Here is an 18,578-nt window from a genome sequence, read left to right on the forward strand (position 1 = left end):
GCCCTTTCACGTTACTTCTTGGGGTTTTGGTATTAGTCTTATCCCTAATGGATCATACGATATATGGTAATTGAATGTTGAATTCTAATTTTTGAATATTACCTTTTTCGATGATGGAGCATTGGCCATATTGAGGTATAAGGTCAGAAAGTCGAAATACTATTAAATTTCTAATTCTCCATCCCTCTATCAGAAGAAGACACTCGACCTGTAAAATACATTCTTTGAAAGGCCTCAAACTTAGCCGAAGTCTCTGATTTTCGGTATGATGTGGGCTTGAAAGATCGCTGATCCCGATACTGCACTTAACAATATTAGTGGTCGATCAAAGCTTCAACTGCACTGGATTACGCGTGGATAACTCTAACCACCTTACTCAACGCATTTGTGCCCATAACGCTACGTATCTAGCTGGGAGCCACGGTGACCCACCTGATGCAGATATAATTGTGATATGCTCGAAATGGGATTAATAGAAGATCATGGAGCTCGAGCCGTGAATTTCGTAATGCTTTTGACTGATGTGAACGAGAAACTGGTATTTTTAGGACAGAATATCTTAAGATCCAACAGTGTCTCCGGCTGGTTTGGCCCGTGTAAGTATTTAGTTACCCTATACGAGTTTGAGGCTGCTTCACTGCTCACAAAAATTCGATAAGTCTTAGACAAGCCTAGGCTCATTAAACTATCCTATTACATTACGATCGCGGACCGGTGTCGACGTATCTATATTGATGCTGTATTCTAGCTATAGCCGACTAACGAAACTATGATAAAATCTTAGACTACGCCATGTTGATAGTCGTCAGACAAACTGCGGTCATAATTCTAGCCGCCGGCTACGCGGATGCTTTTATCCCCACGGATATGAAAGCCTTGGGGGGCATCCGCGGGATTTCGCATATGGAGCAAACGAGGTTAGCAATGCGTCAGCTCTGGGAAACCTGGTATGGTAACATTCCGGGCTGGGTTTCCAGTAACAAAAACGTCCTGGCCGTTGATGAAATCGCAGAGGCAAATGCAATTGTAGACGGCGATCAGGAAAACGGTGAGCTTCATTTCGACGGAGAGAGCTTTCAGGCTGGTCAAGAACGACTTATAAAGTTATCAGATCACGCAGTCTTCGCTAACGCTGGCGACTACGTTGCAGCAAGGAAATCAATCGGGATGGCGCTTCATATCCTTCAGGGCTTCTACGCCCACTCTAACTGGGTTGAGTCTTTGGTCCAAAAAGGGGCGACAAATCAAATATACCCGGGACTTGGGTACCCTAATACAATGATTTACCCCCTTGGCCCTAAATCCAAGACCTGTTCAAACTGCCGTGCTGCGGTGGCAGTATCCTGTGGCGATTGTGATGGAAAAGTTAAGATGGCTGATCTCACATCGGGGCACTACAGCGGGGAGCCAGCCTTCAAGAAGAAGTCCAGCGCGAAATGTAGCTATGGCGGGCCATTCGACAGCTCGACTACATATGACCTGGGTGTGATCGACAGTGTAATATATGTTGGACAAACAATAAATAAGGATTCATCCACTTGTTTATTTTCTCCTCACAGGGCTTTACACTGCGAAGCCGCCGAGGTTGTCATAGCTGCTACTAAGGACTGAATTAATGCTCGAGTTTATAGGGGATTACCTCAGCTTCAAGTCGGCCTTTCGTTTGGGAAAGATTACGAAAATGGTTCCTTATCAGATCCTTCGGACCTAACCGTCTACGACTTGCGGATAAACTCTATACAGCCTCACAAACGAGAATTGGTAGCGCGGGCAACGACTTTGGATCATTTAAATTGCATACAATAGTTATATTTGACAATGTCCATGAACATGGGAAAGCACTATTACAGGCCAGAGTTGGTGGACATAGGAAACTCTATCCGGTTCAGATAATGCAACGAAACTTGAATGTGGTTGAGCAACCATATGACGACTATAGGTGGAGAGAGATCGCCCTCGCTACGGGAGGTCACTTAATTGCATCCCCCGAGAACGAGATAGCTAAAGTAAATGCCATATTAGATATACTTTCACGGCCAAATCATGTCGAGATTCTTTCGGTTGCAGCAATTGGTAGTGATGCAAAACCAACCTCCGAATTCATCTTCCCTATCGACTCTAGTTTAAAACGCTAGTAATTTTTACTAGCGGGGTTTCATCTTTCGAATTATTTCATTCCAATGGGTCTCCCTATAGTTCTTCATCGGCAAATGCAAGCGATACTCACATAAGAAGAGTCGGTTACACCATCGCCCTCAACTTTACTTCAACAGCAATTCCTCCCCCCAGCTTCTACCGCATCTCACTAAAAACCACTACACATTACATTTTATCTATATCTGGGGAAAGCTGTCTATCCAATAGTATCCTTTTACCTTGCTGAAGCCAGGTGTCGGTCGCAACACCGCGCATACTTCCCAATTAAAAGCTCCCCCATTGCGGGAGAAAACCCAATAGTGAAACCACAAGTTCATGATAACTTCACAAACAGAAGTTCGAGTTCCGGACCAAGGATGGCGCCTTACTCGCTTCCCAAAATACAGTTCGCAGAGAAAAAGATTCAGAAGATAGCGTAACAATATTTTATGGCAACAGCTCAGCAATCCCAGAAGGGAGCATCATGGTTTATTTCACGGGTATCAGTGATGACGGAAACGAATTCTAAAGAGTAGTTCCTCTTATGATATCGTCTTCCAAATTACAACTTACTGCGCCAATTATACAGAAAATGGTGGCTAGCGAACAACAGAAAGTTACTATTGGGCTCACGAATTTGAACAACGTTCCAGACACTTACGATGTATTCGCAGTTGATAGCAAGGATTCTATAGTAGAAACCACTCATTCAAGTGTTTACTTGGAGACAGGAGCATCTGGGTCTTTCGATCTCCATCTCTTCCCAAGAACGGAACTATTGGTATGACTAAGATTGTGTTTGAAGCGAAAGGCCGGTCGACAAAAGGGAACATGCCGTTGCAGAGATTCGTTCTTGAACCTGAGTCAAAACCTATATCGTACTCAAGGATCAAATATACCATCAATTTGGAAATGAGACCGGGCATCTAATTGACAGACTTATGATGGGAAGCAGCGGTAGTGCAATCCGTTTAATTTCATATTAACTAATTGCATTTCTCATTGTAGTGCCCAACATAATTTAGGAAGGAGATATGATCTAATAAGGATTAATTTTCAAAGTCACATTTATCTGTCTTTTTCTTCTTCTCTTTTTTTGTTAGAAGTTACCTGCAGTACTTTCATTGAAGCTCTAGGTCCCGAATATTAGCCAATTAGGGTTGAGAATTTCAGAAAAAAAGAAAAAAGCATACGAGCTTAAGCGCAATTGATCTTGTCCCCAACCACCTCAAGTCAACCGCCTTCACAGCACGGCTCACTGGCTACGAAGCTGTCGCTGAATGACGAATCAAGTGGTTCTTTACATTTGTGTTGTCTAATCTAAAATACCACAATTATATAAGCGCTTTTGCATCGAGTTATCTTCTACTCTCTCCCAATAATTAAGCTCGAACCCAGGCGCTTCGACAATGGAAATTTACTGAATAATGGTTGGCTGAGGTTTGGTGCAATGGTATTGTGCCTATGAAGTGAGGAAAAGAGGGGAAATGGCTCTACATGCCAGTACATACATGCCCAGACATACTTGCATCGATGTCGGCGATATCAATCCGGGACTGGACATGGGTAATCGTAACAGTCAAAATCAGCTGCCATTGTTCATATACATGTATATCCCCAATGGAATCATCAGATGACCTCAGCACCTCGCTAGCACCCGTCTTGGGACCTCAGAATAACAATGGGAAATAATCAAGGGGTTGCACAGGCCTAGTTATGCAGCCCACGACAGAATAGTCATGCCGACATGAAACCGACGACGGGAAAAAAAGTTGAAAGTTACCCCTCTGACTCAACAACGGACTATGAGGCTATGCGCTTTCATGGCTCTAAAGCGGCTATCCCAGCGCCATGTCCATCCCGTTTGTGCATTTAGCCAGTGACTGTGCCTTATTTTTCTCCTCAGAGACTTCGACAGCCTCGTGCGCCAAGCAAATTCGCGAACCGTTATTCGATAAGGCTGAGAGAAATTGTGGCGACGCGAGAATAGGTAGGGAGAGATTCGTGCACGGTAGCTATGGAAGAATTAATTCATAGAGATGGTATGGCAAGTGCCATATCAGGAACCCAAGTGTATATAATACGGGCATTTCTCGTCAATTGCTACGAACCTAATCAGCATGCTAATTCGCATTGCATCCTCGCCTGGTCCGAAAAACGGAGGGTCGAACGACCAATTGAGTCCTTTGGTTCTCGATTGAACAGAAGCTAGTTTAAAGCTTCCCCTGCCTGTCTGCTCACTCTCGGGTTCCCTGATATCTATATTTTTAAGTCGAATAACGGCCATAATCCGTCGAGATAATAATCTAATCACAATGACACGGCACTTCGAAAATGCAGCAACTGGCTCATACGGTCATGCTTCTTCTTCTGGATCGAGGTCGAATGTTCTGCCAGATTTCCGCCTCCGCGTTCGAGATCTCCCCCAGTACCTCTATCGCGTCCACAGCTCTTATGAATCGATTACCGAGTACACATCATCAGAAGGATTTATATCTCCTAGTAATAGGGAGATTAATCTTAGAGGACCGGAATTCATCTCTGCGTTAATCAAACATCTCAATTGGGGCTCTACGTCCCCATCACCTTTCATATCTACTTTTGCAAATGAAAGTCACGCTAGGGGATGGGCCAAAAAATTCCTGGAAAACCCTGGCCGCGATAGTAATATGGTCCAGATAATGAAAATCAATCCACGGCAGATTAGGAGCGAGGGCAATGGAAGGATGCCAATAATTTGGGTGAAAGAGGTGGTTGATAGGATGCGTGAAGCAGATTTTGAAATACTCCCGGAAGGGAGAAATGACCGTCAAATTAAGGACGAATACTTGTGTCTCTATCAAGTACCATACGGAGCCATTGTAGAGGCTCGAACTTGGACGTTAGATGAGCTCCGCAAGCCGAATGATACGAGGAACTCGAGGTCTAGGACTGCGCGTCCGCCCCCACCTTTTGGCTCAGAGCAAGCAGGCGAAACTATACATGTACAAATGAACAACATCCGAGCATTTGATGCATGGGGGCATGGCATCGAGAACGCAATGGCGACAAGGGCCGACAATTCTCACTTCGTGACGCCTGGGGAGACCAGGGTAGACCATGATCCTTACAGAGACAGAGTCGCTCATAACCCTAGCCGCCGTACTGTTCAAACTACCACTAGTACTTACGGCTATCCTGCCAGAGGGACAAAGGCAGATAACGAGACTGCAACATATCAGCCACCACGTCTCCCGAGCCCTAAACCAATCAAGCGCTCTCGGCTTAAAAGAATGCTTAACAAACTTACCCACCGCGATTGATTACATGATTTGACTATTTATATAAGGTTTCGAGGGTTATGGATTCGGATATCTGGATATTCTGGTTGTCAAATGTTTATCTTTTTTTTTTTTTTTGATTGAATATTTCCTGACAGTGAGTTGGGTCAAACCGTGTTAAGGCCTTGCAATGCATCTCATTAAACGTAGTTCTTCATTTCATACCGCAGGTTGGATCACGAAACTTCATGTCTAGCGTTGAACTTTTGTATTGCTGAAACTGAATGCTATATACATTTTGTGATGATGCAATTCTCGTCTTCAAGACTAGTTTCCTTCGTACAGTCGTAAAATAGCTGTGGAAACATGTATCTCAGCATCTAAGCCCCCAAGTAGTCCAGCTTCCCGATAGGAACTCCATGATTTCGAAGGATCCCATAAGCCGTAGTAACATGGAAGTAAAAGTTGGGGATAGCAAAAGTCTGAACATAAGATTGACCCGTGAATTTCCTTTCACCGTTTCGACTCGCCATAACAACCTCAGCATCCTCCTTGCCCTCGAACGCCGCCTTATGATTTGCCTCTACATTCTCAAGTAGTGCGAGAGTAGTATCGATGCGCTTGTAAAGGTCTTCCAAAGTCTCCTCGTTATCATCCAAAGCTGCCAATTCAAGTTTGGCAACACGAACACAAGTGTTCTTGGCTGTGTTGCTGGCGGTTTGAATCTGGAAAATCAATGGCTTCATATCCTCGGCGAGCTTCCAGTTCACAACGTCATCCGTCGAGATTCCGTTTTCCTTAGCATATGCCTCTCCCTTTTGGAGGATATGCTTGAGTGTGTTCATTCCCCTACGGAAGGGGGGGACTGTAACGTCGAAGAGAGTGAGGGCGGCCATGTTGCAAATTGAATTTGGGTAACCGAAGTGAGGTATTGAACAAAAGGTATCTTAATGAAGATGAGTGGCCAGGATTGATGAAGACTTCAATGTTCGAGGCTCTGGAGCTTACAAAACCTAATCCCAATGGACTAAGCAAGGCATATTTATAGACGTTTAGTGCGTGGTCCGTGATCGGGTTTCGGGTGAATCTTGAACAGATCTGTATAAGTGTGAAACCTTGCTTACAAATAGTGATCGAGTTATGGGATACGTGTTCGGCCGACTCCAGCTGACAAATTCAGGATCGATGAGGCTTCAGACCCCTAACGTTAAGCTTCTTGGATGCATACGAGGCTATCTTTTAGATTAAATCTGAAGAATGCTGCGCAGGGAGGTTGATGATATGTACCGTGTTGAGAACATTTTCCCCGCAAATGCTGCTTTCAGCTGCGTTGAGAACCAGCTATCATTGGTCAACTTCCCGACCAAGGAGACGGCTATGCCGGCCGGGATGGAGATAGACGGGTTTTAGGGTCCAAAAGTTGGGGGAGCTCCACTCATATCTGGCCAGATATAGAAATTGCGGTTTTGTCCGAGCATCTGAAGTGCAGAAGATGACATGCAGGGGAGCGATAAAAATGTATCATCCCTGGAAACGAAATCGTGAACTCGAACCTGTCGACAAGGCAGTGTTGAAAATGTTGCATTTCGAATTGTGCGTGTTGTGAGACCAAACTTCAATATCGGACGAGACCAGGAAGCTGCGAGGAGGGCTGGGAATCTGCTAGGAACTTGCACAACATAGATAACAGAACAATTAATCTTCTTTTGTTCTTACTTTGCTAGCTTCGGACGACATGTATACCTAGTCTCGACGCTGGATATATATTCCCATCTTTGGGCAGCCAGCAGCGTGGACAGCCCGTATTGAGGTCTTCTGCAAATCTTGCCCATCGCGTTGACTGGTCCTGGCAAAACTTGATGTCAGAAGCGGCGAAGCACTGATATCTCAATACAGAAATCTTCTTCAACGCCAAAGCACTCCACGACGTTTTGTGTAACCCTTACCTTTGGTTCGAACACATATCAGATCCTGCTATGACTTTCCTAACATCTACCTAATCGATCGCCGGTACTGCCTCGTACCGTCTAGTTTACGGCCACCTCGAGCTACGATTCCCTACCAAATGATAGCTTCTGGCGTGACAGGCGCGGTTTCCCCCTTCCTCTTCATCCTTCAATAACAATTACTTCTGAAAGGAAGCGAGTTGCCGCTGTCCTGGAAGTCGGTTTGAAAGCACACCCCAAAGGTTTACATAAAATAATATAATTAAATAACGAGAATTTACTAGTCCCGGCAATATCGGGAGAAGAGACATCACAATGCCAAACCTAGTAATCTCGGAGTTCAATATCGTCTGCACGGTTTTAAGAGGCTTCGTCCTAACTTTTGGACTTGTCTCTTTTTTTGTGGAGGAGAGATTGTATCTTTCTGAGGCTCGTATGTTCTATCTACCGCGTAAAAATACTTGTGACGAAAAAAAGACTTATACAAACTTGCGATTTTGATATTCTAGTAATCGATCTTCTCATGGGAGTAGCTCTGGGTCCTTACAGTGCTCATATAATATGCCTGCTTAGTTATGCGAAACTCAGAGGAAACCTAGATTCCATCAACCTTGCATTCTCGTTTTTTACAGAGACGGTATTGTATACGATTCTCTTACCTGTGCTTTTACATTGGATGATTGGTTTCGGCTCGAGACTCTCGATGATAGTCTCCAATCGACGATTGATATGTTGCTGAACATCATGATATTCCTGTGTTGGAGCTGTAGCACCGTGGTCAGAGTTGGGGAATACGTCGGAAATACCTATCGGGAGGTTATTCGGTATGGTTATTTTAATACTCCCACCGCGACGTCCGCTTTCTATCTTACTACTTCATAAATACGTCCCTCGAATTGAGAATCTGAGAGAAGCAGCGTTTGCGGGATACTTTGGACCGATTGGTGTCAGCGCAATCTTCTATCTTTACGTTACCATCGAATTTCTACGACAGACCGAAAAGCTTCCGTTGGAAGAATCGCAGATGAAGGGGTTACACACGATGATGACGGCGGCAAGGTTAGTAGTATGGTTTTGCGTGATCGCAAGCGTGATTGTTCGTGGGATCACTGTGCTGGTTATAAAGGTAAAGTTCTTACTGCAAAACTCGCGTGATAGCTCGTTATTGGTCATGGTCTAACGGACGGATTCCTTACTACCTTCCGGCTCGGGAATGCGATACCACTGTCAATATCTCGCTCCGTGTCTCGGATGACAGATAACTTGCCTGGATTTGGGAGCTTTGTTTCTAGGGAGTCGCCGAGAAGGAGAAATAGCGTTTCGACCTTACCACTCCCTAATTCAGGGCTTACAGATCGAAGGGTTGATGTTGATGATATCTTTGGACCGATGATTATACCGCCACCAGCGGCAGCGATTAATAGAGACATCGAGCGTGGGAAAGCATTATCGTGGGATGAAAATCTCGAAAGAGGGCGGGAAAGAACGACAATGGGATTGTAGAAGATCATAGCTTTGGCTAGGGGAAGTTTGATTGTAGGATTGAAGTGTCAAGATGGCGGAGGTAGGATTGATCTATATACACGGGGAGGAAGAAGACACTTCAGAGAGGTTGAAGAGCCACGATAGGCAAATATGTAGCCAGGATGATAACAAATGAAACCCAGTTCGCCTCTATATAGTCATAAACGCCGTAAATGCACCACCAAGAAAATGTAAAACTTCTGAAAATAGGAAGAGTTTGAAAAGAAAGAAAGAAAAGGAGGAAAGAAAAAGGAATGAGTGAATGAGTGAATGAAATGTGGAACCGCCATCTTTGGATATCATAAAAATGAAAACTGCACGCTAAATGCCAATTTGCAAAAAAGAAAAGTGTAAGGAGGATGCCAAAGAGAAAAGGATATGCAAGGAACTTTATGTCGAAATTTTTAAAGGGGGTGGGACTCGAGGCTAGTTCTCGTGGTGCCATTATCTTCCTGGGCTGTACTTAAGAGCTTCACGGTAAAACTCATCCTCGTCTTCTGTTTCCCAGTCGCCTTTCCAGGTGAATTGGCTGTTTTTGCGGGTGACTTTGCCGATAGTGCTTACTTCGCTGACATCACTTCCAGCGCCGCTTACTGGCCTGCTATAGAGGATATGCTCCCGTACAACCGAGGGCTCCTTGCTTGGGAATTCTGCCGGAGATGTGGGTGGATATTGGATGCTAACGACGCTCCCTGCTCGAGATTTGGGAGAAACCGATACACTGGTAGCATCGGATTTCTCGTTGTAAAATCTCCCATCATAATCAGGATCGTAGGAGTCAAGAAGACGGGAAAGTTCCAGGTCGTGTTCAACAGGGTCCCGGTATCGGATTGGCATGATGTGCATAGCTTCTGCGAACTGTCTCTCAAGGAAAGAAACTGAGGAGCCGCGTGATTCTATATTGGAAGGAAATCGCTTGTTACGCAGTTGATTTTGAATAGAGTCCCGTTGAAGTTTTGAAATAGGCGTCTTGGGTCCAGGCTGGAAGGCATGTCTTGAATCCACAGATAGCAGCCCGTCATGATAAACCCTTAGAGACAGTATTGAGGATGGGCAAACTGGTCGGGGAGTTTGTGAGGTGCAACGGCCGTTCGGACCAGGAGTATCACGTCGAAAAGCCATAAACTCGCAGCGAAGAGTGTATTCCTCGATGTCTAAGAATCCTTGTTTTCCTAGTCGTCTTGCCAGAGGCTTTGGCGAGTGGCTGCCTGTTTTAACGCTGACACCAGCGTCCCGATCATCGAGTCGCATTTCGTGAAGAATTTCCTTAGCCTCCAGGACCGCCGGGTGAAGCATAGCGTTCTTCCGTCGGTTTGATTTTAGGCTAGCTCCTACTAATGCGCCGAGGGATTCCTTCATTGCTTCCTTAACAGATGTCCATCTATCGTTGATCTTTTCTGGTGTCAAGTTTAACTGATTCACTAAGAACCACTCGAAATACTCTGCCGCAGCATCGTCGGAACTCGACATGATCGACCCAATTACATGCTGAAACTGGGCGAAAGATGTTATAATCGAGGATATCGTGTATCTCTTTGTCAGATTGCTCGATGCTGAAAGAACGGTTTGGAGAGAATGGGTTATCATGGATGACGAGACATATTGCCAAAATGCTGCTGTCGTTGGCGGCAAGGCCAAATAGGAGGTAGATGTGAAAGTTTGTATTCTCGGCATCTCCTCCCAAATCTACGAGTCCTTGAAAACCGCACCCTCTATAATTATATCTTGTTTATTTAAATTGTCGAGACGAGTACGTCTGTAGTGCGACAGGTGTGTTGTGAAGTCTGTGTTGGTTGGTTGTCAGCGACCGTATGTGAGGGGCGGGACGGAAGCGGATGTCAAAGGGGCACCCGATGGCTGCCTACTTTTTTTCTCCAGAAATAAAAATATTAATACCGAGAAAGTTGTCTAGACTGGGAGATATGCTGAAACAAGTCTTCCTCCAAGTTGTATTTATTCTAGTGTGTAGAGTATTATAGACGGCGTAAACGAAACGTTTTGTGTATGCAAAGTCGAAAGGTTTCCCGCGACAGGTTTACGAAAAGAGGGTGTCGACTGGAAATCGGATTCGAGAATGAACAGACGTAGGCTAGCAGCGCAGTATCGGAGACTACCAAGTTAAGCAAGTGCAATGTCGAAGCCTGCGTATGTATATTAGTGAACGACGGCACCCCGTGACTCAAGGTAGTCAAAATGTGGTGAAAGGAAGGAGACTTTTGGATGGAGGGAGAATTGAAGGGCTTCTAAATGAGATTCTAGAATACCTAACGTTAACGGTTGGTCGGTCCTTCTGCTTTTAAATCTTTCAATCCAGGCCCATGCCTGGCCAAGGGGCACAGTCCAACAAGGGCGCTGTACAGACCCCTTTGTCATCCCCGTTTTCTTTTTTCCGTTGGTCGGTCGGTCGGGTCTTTCCATGCTTGCAGTGCATGCACATATCTGGGGAGGGGGCCGCGAGCCAGGCATGCAGGCCTTCTGCATGTCTAAGAAAATTCACTATACGCAGTAGACGACAGTAAAGGGGGTTTGCATGTTCCCACGGCAATAAACCACCTTTGGCGGTCGGCGCTTTCGTTCACCCTCAATTCTGGATCTTAAGCTGCCATCTTGGTTTCAATTTTTTCTTCAGCCTCATCATCGAATAAGAGTCGAGTCGAGTGTAGCATGACTCATGCACTTTTCGACGCGAGGAATCCTGACGAGCGTGATCATGTTTGCCACAGCATCTTCTCTTTCTTATCAGTCCATTAAGCAATAAAATGTCAATTTCTATTTACCCGATCGAGAGGATATTTTCCCATTGTTGGGTCTGTCAATTTGATGGCTGTTAATGGACATGTTGGGAATAACGAACTTGACAATCAGTTGTTATTAAATCACATTTGTTAATTCCCAAGCCATGGCCTTGACCGTCCAGTGTTCACTTTTCAGTGTCAGCCACTTGACCATGCGCTCTGTATCCCGACTTCATCCCGACGTCGTGTGACAGTGCAGCGCAGCCTACTGGTTCATCTCCTCGGGAAACCTGGATGGCCTGTTCGGGAGTTCATCCTCTTCAAACAGGACAAAAAGCCGCTTCAAAGACCACAGGAAGAATTTTCTTTCGAGCATTCCCCCAAAAGTTCCTGATCCTCCCAACGGCCCAAAAATTCTGTAAAAAGCAGCTATAGCATGACCATAATGCAAAAAATTTTCTTCCCCGATGCCCAAGCTTGAATCACTAGAATCACTGGTCATGGGCACAAGACTCGAGAATGGAATTTCCCATTAACTAACCGTCATTCTGAAATGGCATGACTCCCCAAGAACAACACCGACCCGCCCCGCTTCCCCCCTCGGAGCCTCACCGTCCAAATACATATTTTCTTTGGGAAAGAAAAGTTAAGGTCGAGGTGTGCATCTTTCGACGAAGCCCCAAATTTTCTTTTGCCTCTTTCTGGAATTTCCCTCCGCTTTGGGAACGGTGGCTGAGTAATTCGAACCGAGGACAATATTCCCTGAATAGGCTTAGTCAAACCAGCAAAGTTCCTTTTGTCAGGGCTTGCATTTGTAAACCCGCAAAAATACCACAATCCAGGTTATGGATTATGACGTTCATATATGCAGGTACTGCTAAGGAACCGATTTGACTATCTAATCTAGACAACTTTGTAATCAAATAAGGATATTAGGGCTACCCTTTGCAAGTTCTTGCTTCTTTTAAGAATCTAGAAGCCATACATAGGGAAAGTTTGCGAAAACAATGAAGTTAAAAGCTGCCTGAGTCTGCTCAATATCACATGTCTAAAATCGATCATTTAGCGAAAACATGCAATCAAAACATATGCGTCATATGATATCATACAAAGAAACCAAGCCCCATTCATTACTAAGCATATATGTGTACAACGTAAAAAAGATCCGGATAACGCCGCCACCATCTATAAATCGCTGACAGAATACTGAATCTCCAAATTATACTTACCAGTCATTCCGCATAATCATTAGCGAGTATGTTTGCTATGCTTTAGCCTTACAGCATTACCGTTCCTTCCGTTTCCAAATTCGGAGTTCAGACGGTACGCAATATTATCCCACGTCTCCCAAGGATGGTTCCGACGTAGTTTCAATAGGGCATCCAATTCAGCTTGTGACCAACGAGCCCTCGAACTGTATTGCGGAAGGCGGACGAATCCAGGGCCCCTTCGCTGTTGATAGGAGGAATATGAATATTCTGTGGAGCCTGTGGTGAAGTCATCGTCTGTTTCATGTTCTCGTGTAGGACTGGGCGTTTCCGGTGGAGGATTAGGAGTTGAGAATGAGGGGCGTGAAGCACCACTGTTAGGGGTGGTCGATTCACCGAATGAGGTACGTGGGGTGCTACCATTTGAAGCGGTCGATTCGCCGAATGAGGTACGTGGGGTACTGCTGCTCGAAGTGGTCGACCCACTAAATGAGGAACGCGGGGCCCGATAGCTATTGTTCGAGGCAGTAGATCCACTAAATGAAGTTGAAGAGGTACCAGAGCTCTGCCGTCTGTTCTCCGAAGCAGCTTCCTGTAGCATAATAAGAACTCGAAGGATATTGAAAAAGCCTTCCCATTCCCGCTCCGTGAAATGTGAGAATGTAGATCCGTTCGGCTCAGTTGTTCGAGACTGATGTTCTTGCGCTCCATGTCGTCTTTGGCTTTGGCTTTGTTGCTGTTGCCTCTGTTCCCTCCATCTTCTTTCTTGTTCTTGTCGTTCTCGCTCAGTTCGTTCTCGTTCTTCTGCTGCCTGTCGTGCTCTCTCTGCTCTCTCTCGCCGTTCTCTGTCTTCAGCCTCTCTTCGTTGTTGCTCTCTTTCTTCAGCTTCTCTCCGTCGGCGCTCTTGGGCTTCCCGCTCCCGCTGCCTGGCTGCGTTTCTTTCTTGTTCTTCTCTTCTCTGGCGTTGTCTTTCTTCCTCTCTAGCTCGTCTCTCAGCCTCAAACTTCTCCCGAAACCAGTTACCTGGATCGTCTGGATCTATAGTATTTGTCAGATATCTTGATCGACTAATTGTACAACCACTGTCATAGAATGATCACTTACGAGTGAAAACTATAGAAGCACACCTTAATTCGTATAATTTCCTTGCATCTGGGTCACGTAGACATGTGTATGCATCGTTTAACTACCCCAAAAAACGATGATATTAGTACCATTCATAGACCCATGGCTCTCCTCACATCTTTAGTTTGGTGGTACTTACTTTTGCCATCATAGCGTTACATACTGCCCGCTTTGCTTTGTCGGCACCGGGATTTTTATCCGGGTGCCACTTGAGAGATTGTCGCCGAAATCCCAACTTTATTTGAACATCACGAGCGTCATGCTCAACTTCGAGGACGTAATAATGAGAAATAACCTCGGGGTCCATTTTCTAGACAGACTTCCTATCTAGTGCTCTGTACAACCGATAATCGATCGGAGTAAGGCGGCTTCGTTTTCTATGTGGTTGTCGAGAAAGCTTGCCTGGAAGTAGTATAAAGGCTATCTGGTGATTGAAAGAATTGAAGAATTGAGGTGGTCGGAGATATAGCCCGCCGATCAGATCTTCGAACCTCGCTCAATATTAACGAGGTATAAAGAAAAGTGATGGTACTTGAGTATCAGGTTTTGTGCGAAGGTCGGCTACTTGTAGATAGGAGGTCTTCAGACGCAAACGTGGGAAATACCCATTATTCCCGCAAAGAATCTGCTATACTAGCACAGCCGCATTCGAGTAAATGCAAGGTTGACCCATATACCTTAGAATAGAAGTTTTTCGTTATGTATTTTCGTATAGACCCATGCCCATGGCCATTGGGAGCGGGGAAGGCAACGAAGTATAATCGAATCGATCAATTCCTGCAAGTTTGCAAGCTGGCGTGTTATGAAACTTCTCAAGAATTCTCTACCATCTTCCGGCCATCGGGCTGGGTATCTTTCTGTGTACAGAATTAATGTAATAGTCTCGTAAAAGGTCCCAAACTGCCAATTCTGGAGCATGACGTGTAAGAAAACAAGTCAAAAGGTGGGTGTGACATATCAGCCTAGTTTCCCTTGCACACCTTGGAAGTCGTTTCGAGTGGGGTCGAATCCTCGGCAGGTGACGATGAGTATACCCAGAGAAAGGGACCAGTAATAGCTGTGGACCACAGAAGGAGGTGCTGTTTTCTTCTCCAACTGCTCCAGTAGGCGAGAAGAACTGCCGCCATGTTCCCAGTCGAAGCGCCTTTGCGGCACAGCTCTGTCAACCCAGCCAATCAGGTTAAGGCAACAATGAGGGGTGTTTCTATAAATGTGCTAGCCCTGGTGGCTATAATTGTTTCAACATGCAGGAGTTTCGCCTTTTTTTCTCAGAAGAACGAAGAAGTCAAGTTCGTCAGGAGTTAGGCTGTCGTCCAATTCGATGCAGTCTCCTTTTTGAATTTCAACACTTTATGTTCTCAACATGGTGTAATTTTTTGCCCTTGATTTTGTGTTTTGAAAGTTACACAGACCAGGTTCCAACCAGCTCCCATGAGGTGAAGTATGTTACACTATAAGAAAAAAAGCTGTAGGAGACTACAAATTTTTAAATTGCCACGAGTACGAGCTGAAATTCCGGGACAGTTCCTAAAATCTCATTTTTCTGACTACAGGTGTGGAATCCCGCTCCCTCGGAGACAAAGATTACAAGGAAACTTCGGTTTTAGACCTTGTAAAATGATCACACTTACCTTTTGAAACAAATTCCCATTACACGTGCTAAGGATGCGAGCCAAACTCAAGGATTTTTGGGATTGCGGGTATACCTCTCTGGGCGAAGAGATTTCGGCCACTGGTCTGCGTAGATACCACTGAAAACAATTTTTGCTTGGCCGGGGTAAGGTGATTTTTTTGCGAAGGCGTGAAGTAGCCTAACTGGGTCACCGGGTCCGAATGAGAGAAAGCCTGCTAGGAGTCCGGCTACGACGGGGCTCGCTATTTGCAATAGAAAAAGAAGTTCGTTAGTTATGCATCCATGTATTCAGGGAGTGCTAGCACGTTGTTGATAACTTATTAAATGATGTCCCGTGCCCAACTGTCCACGTACTGCTACTATCCTAGCCCTCGCCGTAATTCGGTGTAATGCTCATGGGGTACCCTCGAGCCACAATCAAGTTCACGGCTTCAGCCGAAATTCTGACGATGTCACCGTAATTATATGAGTCCTTGAGATTGAAATCATGACCTCCAACTACAACCATATCGTTCATCGAATAGCGGATCCGTCGTTACTTTCTGTTCAAGGAAACGAGGGTTTAGCCCACAATTAAATTCATTGTTCGATACATTAGGTGGAGTGATATATATATATATATATCTGATTGCAGGCACGGGATCAGGCTGACCTCTCCAGAGTTCCCACTCGCCATAACAAAATAATACCCAAGATTAACCAATTAACTAAAAATATATCTTGAATAAAGTTCAATTGCCGAGGCCCATTTAGCATTTACCGACTTCAGATGCTCCAATGGTATCCACGCGTAACTACGGCTGATCACACATTTGGCAGATCCACTGGGGTTATTTCTTTTGACATGGTCGTATATCTGCAGTAGGCAATCGTGTGCCTTACACAGGTCATGACCAAAACCTTGCAGTGCGTTACCCTACAATCATATTTACTATAGCCACTGTTTCACCCTGCCCTACCCCAGTTTTCTCTCCTACGATTTTAACGGTTATCGGAGTTCCATGAAAGTCATTGGATTCCGGGAGGTCGCTATCATCCCTTGGTTCCGCCAACGTCACGGGGCCTGGGGAGATCCAATCTTGGAACTCGGTATTTTAAATTCTTAGTGAGACAAGATTAAGTATTGATTACGTCTATTTAATGGTAACTTTAAATTTAGGCTTACTGGATGCCTTGCTGAACAACCACTATCCATAACATAGATGGTAAACACCATCCCCGGGCCTTTTCCGCTGCCAGGATATTCCTCGCGTTTGTTTTGACGAATCGCCGGGCATTGTCGATAGAGACATCTGATCATGGGGTGCATTATCCCTCCGTTCGATATTCTTGTCTTTTTCATCTTCCCCGCGGGTATCACGTCGGATTTTTGATCTAAAATTCCGCTTTTTGATAGAGCCTTAGGCCCCCGAGGCCTCTGTAGGCTCGTCGGGACCACCTTCATCCTCCTTTCGCACAAAGAGGCAGGGCATATAGCAAGAAGTCTTTAGTGCCACCATATAATTTATTAAGGGTTAGAATATAGAGTTGCAACTCGAAGCGACCTTGGAAATATCTTACTCAGCGTCTACTAAAAGCATGAACGGCTGTGCCAATTCCTCTTCAGCCGACAAGCTCGCCGGCGTATCTATAACAAGACCTATTAAAGCGAGAAATTCGCTTCTCATTTCGTATATTACAAATTTTGCGGGAGGAAGAAGATAATTTTCTATACGTTCCATGCAGCTGAAAGCTTTCAGAAATGATACCCCATCACGCTTGGTCGCTGACTTTGCGTATGCTCCGTTCAATCCGACCAGGTATGTTTTGTAGTTATTCTCCCATGTTCCGATTTTCGGGATAGTTGCTTGTACCGAGCAGATTGGATGTAGAATAATATAAATGGTTAAAAGTAAGATTGTGGAATGTCTTGGATTTTGCATTCTCAAGGTATATAAGAAACCAGCTTTCTCTCTAATGCGCATGCGTCCCAATATATCTAATGCAGTAGAGGTATTTGGTACTGAGAATATAACACTGTATACAAGCTGGCTTAAATGTAGACACCTGCGGGAGAGTAAAATACCTTCGTACGGGCTATGCACCAGTTTATATGGTAAAACTTTAGGTAGAAGATCCAGACCGACCCAACATGACTACTTAATGCAATACAATGTTGCTAAGCTAAACCGTACCTTACTCTAAGTTTCCGACACAGAATTTGCAACGTTCCTGTAGCTGGCGCAACCAGTTAGCGCTGGGTTCGAGAGGTGATCCTTCAACTACAACGGAAACCCGACGGTTTTGGCAGCGTAGTCTAGTGGGTATATATGGATCTATCGCTGGATTGATCTTTTCTAGTTGTGAATATCAGAATTTCGAAATACCCATGCATACTACATTTGGCCAGGTAAAATATTTAAAGTCTCTAGTCTCGTACGTACCTAGACGCCGGTTAGCCACAAAAAGTCTCCACGTTTTTACAACGTGGGAACTAATAAATCAGATGGGTGATCTCCGTTACACCACTGACTCTGAGAGTGAGAGGATTGTGGCTGTTCAATATGAAAGTTCCATTCAATTGCCCTAAACCTTAAGCTTGTGGTCCCTGTTACCATAAAACCGCTCCTGGGAAGTGTCCCGGGAACAACTGGCTTGGGGGTTTCTTTTGGGTACTTTAGAGGCCATCGAGATCTCTTAAAATCCCGATACCTTTTGTACGACTTTATCCCTTGATAGAATCACAACCTCCCAAAACCTTGATTTGTAAATCTGTCTTTGGTATAGATCGCCATGTTTTCGCCTCGTGCGCTGCGGGATTACGTGCATTTTAGGCGACAAGAGACATTCTTTTTTCCTGGGAAAGGGGAAATCAACTTTCTTTGTCTTCACTAGAATCGACGTTTCCCTTGACCATCTACCGGATTTTTCGTAGGCATTTCAGTTTAAGGCTAAGGTTTTTTTTGTGCGATGTTAATTCAAGGTTTTTAGACCTTCGAGGGGGGCTCTGATTCGGTGGAAAAGTCCGACCG

At 45.0% G+C, this 18,578-nt stretch overlaps 5 protein-coding genes across 5 annotated transcripts; 2 read left to right on the top strand and 3 right to left on the bottom strand.

The window, feature by feature from the left end:
* Window positions 1-463: 463 nt before the first annotated feature.
* On the top strand, window positions 464-1,611 carry DFL_001510 (uncharacterized protein; the record flags this gene model as incomplete). Its single annotated transcript, XM_067630140.1, has 2 exons — window positions 464-596; window positions 785-1,611. 2 exons carry the CDS (start codon window positions 464-466, stop codon window positions 1,609-1,611), a joined length of 960 nt encoding a protein of 319 aa, XP_067492812.1.
* A 2,840-nt stretch (window positions 1,612-4,451) lies between these two features.
* On the top strand, window positions 4,452-5,438 carry DFL_001511 (uncharacterized protein; the record flags this gene model as incomplete). The annotated part of the gene is made up of 1 exon (XM_067630141.1): window positions 4,452-5,438. The coding sequence occupies one exon, from the start codon at window positions 4,452-4,454 to the stop codon at window positions 5,436-5,438; it is 987 nt and encodes a 328-aa protein (XP_067492813.1).
* Window positions 5,439-5,776: 338 nt separating this feature from the next.
* Window positions 5,777-6,292, bottom strand: DFL_001512 (uncharacterized protein; the record flags this gene model as incomplete). Its single annotated transcript, XM_067630142.1, has 1 exon — window positions 5,777-6,292. One exon carries the CDS (start codon window positions 6,290-6,292, stop codon window positions 5,777-5,779), a length of 516 nt encoding a protein of 171 aa, XP_067492814.1.
* Window positions 6,293-9,310: 3,018 nt separating this feature from the next.
* On the bottom strand, window positions 9,311-10,336 carry DFL_001513 (uncharacterized protein; the record flags this gene model as incomplete). The annotated part of the gene is made up of 1 exon (XM_067630143.1): window positions 9,311-10,336. The coding sequence occupies one exon, from the start codon at window positions 10,334-10,336 to the stop codon at window positions 9,311-9,313; it is 1,026 nt and encodes a 341-aa protein (XP_067492815.1).
* Window positions 10,337-12,849: 2,513 nt separating this feature from the next.
* On the bottom strand, window positions 12,850-14,241 carry DFL_001514 (uncharacterized protein; the record flags this gene model as incomplete). Its single annotated transcript, XM_067630144.1, has 3 exons — window positions 12,850-13,847; window positions 13,914-13,995; window positions 14,074-14,241. The coding sequence occupies 3 exons, from the start codon at window positions 14,239-14,241 to the stop codon at window positions 12,850-12,852; spliced, it is 1,248 nt and encodes a 415-aa protein (XP_067492816.1).
* Between the last annotated feature and the right edge of the window lie 4,337 nt (window positions 14,242-18,578).

The sequence above is a fragment of the Arthrobotrys flagrans genome (genome assembly GCF_004000055.1).
Source record: "Arthrobotrys flagrans strain CBS H-5679 chromosome Unknown unitig_3, whole genome shotgun sequence".
In the NCBI taxonomy this organism is placed as follows: domain Eukaryota; kingdom Fungi; phylum Ascomycota; class Orbiliomycetes; order Orbiliales; family Orbiliaceae; genus Arthrobotrys; species Arthrobotrys flagrans.